Raw genomic sequence first — 12,028 nt, 5'->3', positions numbered from 1 at the left:
TGTAGGACATGCTGCCCAGTGCATATTTAAAATGTATTATATCGTCTAGCATTGACGTTGAAGGCTTCTATTTTTTATGCTGAGAGAGTCTTCTATGTATTACCCATCTTAGTTCAATACCCAAGAATCAGAAAATGGAAGCTTCATTCAGTTTGTAATGAATTTGATTGCTAAGCAGACCTGGTAGCATTTTTTGCCCTTTAAGTGAACACCTCTTTGAAATATGTGGCTGTCAGACCTGACATCCTTGGCCTTTACCCCTCCTGTTTTCTGAATTTTGTTCTTGTTGGCACTAGGACGACACTGTGCTCGTGCATCACTGCTACCAGCCTTAAAATGCTTGTTATGGCTCCCTAAAACATGGTAAAATGTGCTTACATATGTTTGGCCTATTTAATTTACTTATAGGTCCCTAGTATATAGTATTACATGTACACATGTAAATTAAATACTATTAGTGGGCCTGTGGCACTCATTGTGCCACCCACTTAAGTAATGCTGTAAAACATATCTCAGGCCTGCGACTGCAGCCTGTAGTGAAGTTTTAAAACTGCCAATTTGACCTGTCAAAATAAATCTTTTGTCAGGCCTAAACATTCCTTTTTAATAAATATGTCACCACTAAGATAGGTCCTAAAAATCCCATAAGGCAGGGTGCATTGTATTTAAAAGCAGGGAATGTGTTTTTAAATCTTACATATCCTGGTAGTGAAAAAACTGTAAATTTGTTTTTCACTATTGTAAGGTCTATCTCTCTCATTGGATAACATTGGGTTACCTTATTACGTTCAATAAGTGCTAACTTTTGTTTCCGGGCAGGCAGAAAATCATGTTTGGACTCAAATTAATTGTAATATGAAACCTTCTCTAATGGTAAAGTCGGATTTTAAAGCACAATTCTGAAAAATAAACTTTAAGAAATTTGGCATTTTCCTGTCCTAACCATTTGGTGCTTGCTGCCACAGTTCTGGGTCACATGGCTGGGAATAACTTAGATGTCAGCCTTTGTGTATTCCCCCAGACAATGATTCAAAGGGGCACTAGGGTGGCTCATCCTGCCAGGTAAGTTGGGGCTGAGTTGCTCCCTGCCTCACTTACATTTCAAATGGCTGCCTCCAGTACACACACAATGGAACCTGACTCTAGTCTTTTAACACCCAAGACTTCTTGGAGCCTTGGATGGGGAAGGGAGGAACTTTCGAGAAACAGATGTTGGGGTAGCAAGGATGTCCCCCAACTTCCAAGCCTGGCACCAGGTATAACTATTGGACCCTCAGAACAACTCTTTAGTACACGCCTGGACCTGAGGACACTTCAAAAGCAGGACTGCCTTGTTCCCAGAAGACTGACTGCTGTTTGAGGCCTGCCTCGTTACCCAGAGGCCTGCTCTGCTACTACTAGACAATTGTACTTCAGTTTGAGGCCTGGCTTGTTCCCCAGAGGACTGTCTGATGCTTGATGCCTGCCCTGCTTTCTGAGGAGGAAGACTGAACCTGCTCCCTTCATTTCAGACTAACCTGAGTGGCTTCAATGGCCAGTGGGCTGACTTACCTTTCTATGCTACAGGGACACAATAACCTCAAGAGGTTTCACTGCAACTGGCCAGTGGACCCACTGCAACTGGTTCTGCCTGTTCCTTCAATTGGACTTGCTTAAGCAGTGCTGGTCTCTGCTACAGTGAGTCCATGATCTCCAAGTGCTGCTATCAGAGTGCACTCCTCTGCACGAAAGGGAGAAATACTGACAGCTTTTGTTCCAAGCTGCCAGAAGGTTAAGCAAAGGTTTATTTAGTGACCTTTGTGGTTCACCCTGACAAGAATTATGGTTTCTGCTTGAGAAGGGTTGCCACACCCCTCAACTATTATCCCAATTTCTTACTGTGGTGCACTATGTTTTTATTGCAAATACACAATTTGTTTTTAATTGATTAAAGGGTATTTTGATTGTATGGATTTTTTAAAACTTTCCAAAGAAATATCTTGAATTAGTGACGGGAATTGTTCATAGTAATATGAGGATTAGGGTGTGTATTGTTTTTTGTTCTACAGTTGTACAATGTTAACTGGTTGACAGAAAATACTGTTAGCTGGGGTGTAGTATTTATCATGTTTGTTGGCTGATTACATGTATTGTTTTGGTTAAATACTGACTTCCAGTCTCTCAGTCAAATAACAGCAAGTACTATGATATCAGAAGTATGGAGTTTCTTATTTTGGTATGGTTATGTCATGTATTCCCTTAATTGGATGCCATATTTAGCAACTATATTGCATGAAAGCCAGCATATGCTCTCTTAGCAAAGGGACACTGGCGACAAATAATGTGTTAGTTTATTGTGTTCTTGTAATGCTAGTTTAATGATGATGCTGTTTGCATTGAAATCAGTGCCATGTGGTTGCATGTTGACATATTAACTGGTTAGTGATATGCACAATGTAATTTGGTTGATGGCATTAATGTTTTCACACGCCTATTGTCATTGCCTTTATTTGTATGTATGATGTTGATTAAGTGATGGCATGGTCATATCTGGATGGTGCCATTTATGTTGTTTTAAGATGCTATGCAAAGTGTAGTTATGGCGTATGTCATGTAGTGTTAGCTGTGTGCCACATGCTGAGGTAGATACAATATATAATGCATGGTATATGCAATACATTTAGCTTTACTGTTTGGATTATGGCATGCACAACATAAGGTAAGTTCTGTGTTAGGGGACTGAAGAGTTTTTAGGAGTTTTTTATTGTACTTTGGGTCCACGTTTCAATCATACCATGGACTTTGTTAAGTGTCTACCGATATGTAGAGCTTCTGCAGTCCAGTGGTGTATTCTGAATTTTTGAGAGATGGAGTGCACGGGTTGTCACATTGGTTGCGTTAATTCTGGTAAATGGTGGCTACCATGGGTCAGTTGGATGATGGCACATCTAGTTCTAGGTATACGGTAACAGAAGCTATGGGAGGTGGCATTGACATGCATGTTTTTAGTGGCTTGCAATGTGTTTATTGTGCAGATATGCACTGCACTAACTGGGCAGTTACATGGACAGTGGTTTTCAGACTATGGGATGAATGTTAATTTGATGGTGATATGTAAATCTTGTTTTTAGATTTTATATCTGTCTTTACTAAAAGAAATGTAATATTTACACATGACAAAGAAATCTCAAACTAAGGATCCTATTTGCACTTCAAGCACACTTAAGGTGAAGCATGCATTTTGCTGTAAATCTCGCGCTCTCAGTACTTACCGTGTCATGGACGGGTCTGATGTTACAATTTTTCCAGCTCTTTCGACTTACAATATGGCAATCTGTTTCAACCACATCAATCGTGAAATAATAGATATTTCCAGCACCCTAAAAAAGGAACATACAATGTATTCATGAACTAGGTATAAAACGATGGGATCAAATAAACCACCCAATTCTTGAAACTCATAACGCTGAAACTTCTTTTCCACCTATATTGGCCCCCTTTCATCTTTGTGCGATAAATCTTGTGCTAATGGATGTCAGTGATAATCCTTTCCACATGGTATTAAGCAGGATAAAGGTCCTAGAGAGTAATAGGGGGAGAATATTCAGGGTATAAGCTTAACATTTTTTAAAACCCTGCTTATGACCAACGACACTAACATGAAAACAGAACCCCATTGGGTTAAATCCGAGGTTTATCTTGGAGTAGATACAACTTTGAGTATGGGGGACATTCTATTTCTCAACTTTAACTCACTATATTCCAAGTCACTGAAAATGTTTCAAAAGTGGCATAAGCTTAATATCAGCTTATTAGGATGTTATAAAAACAATTATTTTGCCCCATTGTTTATGTTTCCTTAGATCCATAGCTTTGTATCTTACTAAAGGCTTTTAGTATGTGAATTTCGTAGAATCAAAATGTCCCCTATATATAATAGCACTAACTTTCCACATAATAAAGCAAAAGTAATAAGAGACCTTTCAAGCACTGTTTTTCACATAAGTGAGATTGGAAGGGAAATAATGTTATTTAGCAGCTTTGATTTTGAAAACCCGTCCCCTAATCTGGTTAATTTGAATCAGGGGAAGGTGGCCAATATGGCGGTATAATGGTGCGTGCCTCCTTGAGCACCAACCAAAGCCCCAGAGCAATCCTCCATTATCCAGAGAAATTTAGCCCAACGCATCGGCTTTCCCACGTGCTGCCACCCCAGCAAGCCCAAGAGAGTTTGGTTGTAAATTTGGTATGTCAGGCAGGAGCTGGGTGTGGAGCCTGGCGGATCCTGACCCACAAGGACCGAGAGGAGCAGCATCACCGGGCAAGCCCCGGTCTCCCCACTTGCAAGCACATTCGGCTCCGTAGGCTCCATTTCCTGTAGGGTGCTCCATCACAACAGCTGAAAAAACTACAGGTGGGTAGGGGTGGGCGGAACTCAAGTTTCACTCCGCAGAATTCCGCGTAGTTACATTAAAACTCCATGAGATTCCGCTGAGTTCTGCGATTGGGCAGATGTCTGCACGTTGCGCTGATTTTTAGCACTGGGAGCTTGTTGTGCGTCGCATGAATGGAACTCTGCAGTGCACCAGATGGATCTGCTTCATTGCTGCTGCTTGAGAAGATTTTCTACTCAAACAATAGCTTTCTCAATTCAAACAGTTGCGACCCCCCACATTGAGAAAATCTTGCCGGGTGCCCTCCTTGCACCCAGAAAGTGCACAAGGGGACTCCAATTCTCTTATCGGCGCTGAGAAGTGGTGCGAGCTACATGTGGTTCTACTACCTGATTAAAGATCTGAAGGGTGTTCTCCTGCATGGTGCCCATGAGGGAGCAACCCATGGAGACAGCATGTCACATGCCCCAGACAAACACACTAGCAGCACAGACATTATGAGGGGAACTGTAGAACTCAAAGGATGAATTACACCACAACCCTACAGTGATTGCTGGGTGGATGGTACAGGAGTGAGAGGGAAGTGCCCTCAATGTCCTGTGATCTGCCATGCCATCAGGCCCCACTAAAGAGATAGATCGCACTACAGGATTGTCAAGCCTAACGAGACCAGACCTCCTGACCCCCCACTAAAGATATAACGGACCACCTGGCAATGTCGTCACAGGGTGGGGACCCATGAGTCAACTTGAAACCACTCTAGAAAAACACTTGTGCAGTTTGAGAGGCCACTAAAAGCAATCCTCAAAGCCAAAACCTTTCTAGAAGCCACCGGAGGTGAACTTACTTTGTGCATAGGAAGCTAGTTGAGAGGGTCAACCACACAGAATCTGCCATCACCAAGATGTGCAATACAATCTCAAGTGTAAAACATGAGGGCCAACATTAAAAGCCTTCAGTTGAGTGCAGAAGATGCTAAAGGGCCCTCAAGACACAACAATGTCTTATTCATGGGCCTCCTGGGAAGAGAGGAAGGGACAAACATGTAGCTGCTTCTCAAGCAATTGCTGATACACAGAGTCCTAGCGGGAAGGTTCTGAAATTCTTCTCAATCCAGAAAGCACACTGAATCCTTTGATGGACCCCACTTTCTGGAGTGGCTCTGTGCCTTTTGATCGCTTGGCTGCTCAACAATAGAGACAGAAACTTCATCTTACAATTGCTGCGAGTGGTGTTGGAAGAGGTGACACACATTTTCCAGACATCAGAAGTGGCAAAATACAAAAGGTGTAGCAAAGTGCCCTTTTTCGATGGTCATCCCCCACATTTTGCTGTACATGCCAAGGTAATGGATCTGAAAGTTCACTGGAACCTGCTAATCAGGCCCCAGTGCCAGTTCTCTTCTCCTCAAAGGTAATATAAATTGGTACACCAAATTTGCAAGGTACTTTAACCTCCACTGTAGGTTCCTAGAATATGGTATCAGTGGTACCCATGGCAGGGAGATTAAATTGGCCATCAGGGCTGCAGCGTTATTTGTGCCACCCTAAGTGGCCCAACTAAATGAGGCCTGCAGGTCTGCTATCAGAACCTGCACAAGCTGCTTCCCTGCTTGAGATCGAACCTGCACTCACCATGTGTGGCAGGGTCATCACACTGCCTTAAGTATACATAAGCAAAAAGAACAATTGATGGACAGAATGCAGAACAATGTCATACATTCACCCCAGTACAGAGATCTGGACCTAAATCCATTGTTTGTTTGCTCACCATGCCATTCCAGTTTGGACCCAGCCATATGCAAATCAGTCTTGACCCTGCGCCCAATGGGAACAGTCCAGCCCGACCTGCCAGGCCAGGTCCTCCCTAGACTGGAAACAAGCATCCTAGGACCGGTTTCGGGCTTTCAGCCCTCATCTGCCAGGATAGCTTGACCCCATTGGCATGGAGAGCACGGGGACTAGCGTGTACCCAAGTGGCATCCTTAGAGGTTGCCTGTGAGCTGCCCCAATCTTCGTGTGCCTTGGCTGGCTTTCTAAGCCATTTGCCACCAAGACTGAAGCCTGACCTCTTGTTGGTGAGTGCTATCACTCCCAGAGGACATAAGACAAATGGCCTGGACAGGAAGGAGGTCACGCTTACGCCCCCCCAGGATGGTTAGTGAATGACCAATCAGAGCTGTGACCCTCTAGGACACACCACCCCTGATGTGCAAGTCACTTTTCTCCCAATGTAGACAAACTCCTCCCCCTGCCCTCAGTCACTCATGTCTGTGAGCAAGCAGGAAATTATGTATGCAGAAGGCGTACAACCCCCGAAGGCTGGCCACACATCTAGGATGGACCAGTGGGTCTGTACATCTGAGGATGGCCGTGCCTTCTTGAAAAGTCCCAAGAATAAATCTGGGTAGTTTGATGGCATACTCCCACCGGATGTTGTCACCTCAGGGGAAGATTAGCCGCAGGACTAGTAGCCCATTGGCAGAGATAGACTTCTCCCCCCTAATGAGGAAGTGGGTGAGTCCTATCAACATATGAAGGAGAGTCTCAAAAAAGGGTTTGAACTCACTACAGAGGAGTACAGCGTCAAGTTTAGAGAGACCCAAAGAGATGAAACCCAAACTGTGTTAGACTTTGTTGACTCCTCAGTCAAGGCACTGGAGGGCTGGTTTAAAGCCAATGGGTGGACACTTATCATGGGCTGTATAATCTGTTAATAAATGAGCCAATTCTAACAAATTATTCCACAGATCTATTGTGCCAGTATCTAGTAGATTCTGAGTTGTCCTCTTCCAGAGAGCTGGGGAGGAAGGCAGATAAATGTTTCAGATCCTGGGTGACCCCGAAAAAGACCCAAGGTGAGGGTGACCCCAAGAAGGGTGTGCAGACTTCTCAACGGAGGAAGGTGGAGAGCCCTGACAAAAATACAAAGGAGTTCTCAAAAAAGGCCCCAAAACGTCTTCTCAGAAGGATTGGCCCAGAGACTCTTCCCAGTCCAGAGGAAAGGGGTATCAAGGTAACATTTGAGATCTCAAGAAGGCTGGGACGTGCAAAAGGAGTGTGACGCAATATGCACCAAGAAGACCCCATTGGGGGGCAATCCAAGGGATTAGCTAGTGTTAGGATGGGAGTGGAATTGTAATTTGGAGAGACCAGAGGATACACTGAGACCACTTTAGTTTCCCTGGGTAGGGTGGACATTGAAGCGTTGGAAGTCTCACCTCTGAGCTTGGAAATGTACAGACAAAGGCCAAGAATCAATGGGACTGGAGTAGAAGCTCTGAGTGATACTGGTATAAGTGTCACCATGGTGGCAGGCAGACTGGTTTCCCTAGAGCATGAGATCCTGTGTCAGTCACCAAATTACCAGTGCTGTTAATGAGATTAAGCTTCATCCAATGGCTTTGGTAAACTTAAAGTGGGGAGGAGTTACTGGCCCAAAGAAGGTGCCATACCGGTAGAGTGTCTGTCAGGCATGGATCTGTAGACTTCTGCATGGGCAGAGGTAGAGAAGAGAGCTCATTGGGGAGAGGACATGGCCTAATGGCTAGGGTGGTCAACCTCAAATCTGGAGAACTGGATTCCAGTCTCGGCAAGGATGCACAACATCCTTAGATTCTGGGCAAATCACTTAATCTCCCTGTGCCTAATAAAAATTAATGTGTCCTCATGTAACGCAACTGGTGCTCGTGTAAAGCGCTCTGATACCCGAAACCTTTGGGTCAAGTTTGTGATATATAAAACTCTGTACAAAAAGTTAAAAATATAAAAAAATGCAGAAATGCTCGGTCTCCCTGAGTGGCCGTGTGTGACAACTAGGGCACAGGCTTCATGACAGGGTAGTCTAGAGGACTTGTAGCCTGCAACTATGGCCCAGGACTCTAAGAGCAAGAGGAAGGGCAAGAAGACCGGTAACACAGCTTCTAAGAGGTCACAGGATCGAGGAGAGGTTTCCCCAGGGAGAGGTCCTGATGCCTGAGGAGGGAATTTCAGCGGAGGAGCTGGGCCTGACCTGGCAGAGCTCTTTGATGCAGGGGGGCCCTCCAGAGAGGACCTTTGCCAAGTGCAAAGAAGAAGTAGATGCAAGTGGTGCTGACAGGGATTATTGGGAGGCTGGGTACCTGTATACTGAGACCAGGGGCCCCAAACCAGGAGCATCCAGGAGAGTGTTGGTCCCCCAGGCACACAGATAGTTCATCTTAACTTTAGCCCATGACATCCTTCTTTCTGGACATCAGGGACAAACCAAAACCTGGGAGTGGTTGGTTGCACATGTTTATTGGCCCCAGATGTCTAAGAAGGTAAAGGCGTTTTGTCACTCCTGTGTGACCTGTCAAGCCAGGGGCAAGACAGGCAGACAACCAAAGGCTTCCTTAATCCCACTGTCAGTGGTTGAGACTCCCTTACTTTCAGAGAATAGGGATCAGCATGGTTGGTCCCCTTGACCCTCCAACTGGATCTATATACAGATTTATTCTAGTGGTAGTGGATAATGCCACTAGGTATCCACAGGTAATTTCCCTAAGGACTGCAATCGCTCCTGCAGTGGCAAAGGCCCTCCTTTGAATCTTTACCAGGGATGGGTTTCCTAAAGAGGAGGTCAGTGATAGAGGGATACATTTCATGTCTGCATACCTAAAAGCTATGTGGAATGAAGGTGGTGTAAGTTACAACTTCGCCATCCTCTATAATCCCCAGAAAATGTCTTGGTGGAGAGATTCAATAAGACCACCAGTGGCATAGTCACGGGTCTCCTAGACAAACTCAGAAGTAGATGGGATGTCCTATTACCATGCCTCTTGTTTGCATAGAGAGAGGTGCCTCAGAAAGGAGCTGGCTTTAACCCCTTTGAATTTCTGTTCGGCCACTTTGTAAGGGGTCCCCTAAGTTTAGTGAAGGAAGGTTGGGAGAAGCCTCTCAAGCAACCAAAACCAGACAAGAAGGACTACAACTGACTCAGCACATGGACAACATCAACCTGTTAGATCCCCACCAATCAGGCTTCAAAAAAGGCTGTAGCACCGAAATGGTGATCCTTAACATCGTGGATGACATCCACAAGTCTCTAGATACTGACCAATGCTGCCTACTCATCCTCCTGGACCTATCAGCAGCCTTTGATACGGTTGACCACAATCTACTCATCAAGGCTCTCTAAGATAGAGTAGGTGCGGATGAGGTGGTCCTACAATGGTTCTCCTCCTTCTTACACAACCGCTCCCAAAGGATAAAAATCAAAACCTTTACGTCCGACCTACACCCCGTCAGCAGAGGTGTCCCCCAAGGCTCAGCGCTCTCCCCTCAACAGTTCAACATATACATGGAACCCTTCACCACCCTGCTCCAAAAAGCCAACAAATCCTTCCACCTATATGCAGATGACACCCAGATCTACCTGGAAACCTCCTCCATTGATGACATTCAAAGACTCAACAACGCTCATAGAGATGTCCAACACAGGCTATCAACAAACCACCTTAAACTTACTCAAGACAAAACTGAAATCCTCCTCATCTCCAACAAAGAAGACAACCCTCAAATCATAGAATGGCTAAAAGCAATCGATGCCCTCAACGGTAATCTCACCCTGGCTAACTCTGTAAAACCACTAGGAATCACCCTAGGCCCAAAACTGAACATGGCCAAATACATTAAGATCTTCGCGAGAGTGCCTTTCTCAATCTAAAGCTTCTCAACAAAATTAAACCCTTCATCCCGCCCAAGGACCTCAAACAAGCCACCCAATCACTGGTGCTATCTAGACTCAACTATGGGAATGCGGTCCTCACCGGTACAGCACAATCCCACCTAGCTCCCCTCAAAACAACTCTCAATGCAACTGCCAGAATGGTCACCGGAGTTAAGAAATATGACCACTTATCACCCGCACTAAGAGAACTAAAATGGCTCCAGTCGAAATGCGTGCCAGTTTTAGAACAGCCTGCCACACGCACAAAGCCTTGCACACAGGAAAACTGGAATACCTGGCCTCCAAACTCAAGAAAGGCGGTCACACAAGAAACCTCAGGAGCTCCAACACCCTGCTACTCATCCCTATGAAAACACGTAAACAAAAAACTGCTGTACGATAATTCGCTGAAAACGCGCCTAAAATCTGGAACTCCATCCCAGCTGATATCAGGACTATCTCTTCCTTCGTAAAATTCAAAAGACTCCTAAAAGACCTCTACCTCAACCGTGCCTTCCCGAACCAAGAAGCGCCACCGAAACTCATAAGCCTACACTTTGCAGCCCCCTTACAATTTTCCACCACAACCTACCTCTTCCCCACTCCCCGACCCCTTCCTCATTCCCTCCTCCCTGAATGAGGTTTAGACCAAGACATTGTGCACTCATCGAGGCTATCTCAGGACTTCCCTTCCTCAATGTTGCACAGCACGCTGGGTCTTCTGAACAAATATGTATACCTCTGCCTTTTTGTGTGATTCCTGCTTTAAATCTTTTGTAAAGAGCTCCGATACCCTCAGGTCTGGCCAGCGCTATATAAAACTTCTTAATAAATAATAAAATAATAGACTATGTACTGGGCTTGTGTTCACGTATGGCTAAGTACATAAAGAAAGCAAACAAGAATCTGCAGGCCAGCCAGGAACTTGTCAAGTATTGGTTTGGGGAAACATCCTTTACAACGCAATTTTTACCACGCAGTGCTTTTACATCGCAACTTTTACAACGCAAACCATTACAACGCATTGCGCTGGGAGGCGCTCTAGGATAGGGAATAGATTTAATTTACTATCCAACACCTTCCCTACTATCCACGGGGCTGGAGTTGGAATAGTAAATTAAACTATTCACTATCCAGCACCCCAAAGCACTATGCGTTGTAATGGTATGCGTTGTAAAAACTGCGATGTAAAGGCATGCGTGGTAAAAGCATGCGTTGTAATGTCATACATCCATTGGTTTGACCAAACGTCAGCACTGATTGAGTATGAAGCAGGGCAGTTAGCGTGGGTGCTGGAGCAGGTGGCGCACCAGGGCCCTCATGGACAAGTGGACTGGGCCCTACCCCATATTGGAGAAAAAGGGGGTAGTTACCTACCTGGCAGATTTAGGCACTCCCATGAGTCCTCACTGAGTGCTCCATGTGAATCGGCAAAAAACACTTCAAAACAGGTCTGACATGACCATGCTGATAGTCACTGATGAAGGACAAGAGAAGGAAAGTGAGTCACACCCAACCTGCTATTAACCAACCCACAAGATGGTACAGTGGAGTGTGTAGCCTTGTCTCACACTCTCACTGTACAGCAGTAAAATTATTGCAGGCAAGTCCTTGGCCAGTTTGCAGAGCTCTTCTCTTTGACCACTGGACAGACAACCTGGTGTACCCATGATGTGGACACTGGGGAAGGTCTCCATATCAAGAACCAAATCAAAGCATGCATCAAAGCTGAAGTAAGCAGGATGCTAGAGCTAGGGGTGATTGAACCATTTGACAGTCTCTGGGCCAGCCCAGTGGTATTGGTCCCCTAACCTCAGTTAAAAGGTAGGAAACCTTAGATGAGGTTCTGTGTGGATTACAGAGGGTTGAATGCAGTGACCAAGAGAGATGCACACCCCATGCCAAGAACAGATGAGCTTATAAAAAAAAAAAAATTGATAAGCTGGGGCAGCCATCTTTCTCAGTAC

General features: G+C 45.1%; 1 protein-coding gene across 1 annotated transcript in view; it reads right to left on the bottom strand.

The window, feature by feature from the left end:
• Window positions 1–12,028, bottom strand: part of LOC144791773 (T-kininogen 2-like) — a 366,415-nt gene that overhangs the window by 332,787 nt on the left and 21,600 nt on the right. The window contains exon 2 of the mRNA XM_078666539.1: window positions 3,252–3,359. Within this exon, the coding sequence (XP_078522665.1) occupies window positions 3,252–3,359 (108 nt within the window). The remainder of the gene's footprint in view (window positions 1–3,251; window positions 3,360–12,028) is intronic.

The sequence above is a fragment of the Lissotriton helveticus genome, chromosome 11, assembly GCF_964261635.1.
Source record: "Lissotriton helveticus chromosome 11, aLisHel1.1, whole genome shotgun sequence".
Classification (NCBI taxonomy): domain Eukaryota; kingdom Metazoa; phylum Chordata; class Amphibia; order Caudata; family Salamandridae; genus Lissotriton; species Lissotriton helveticus.
This window is presented reverse-complemented; position numbering and strand designations above follow the sequence as displayed.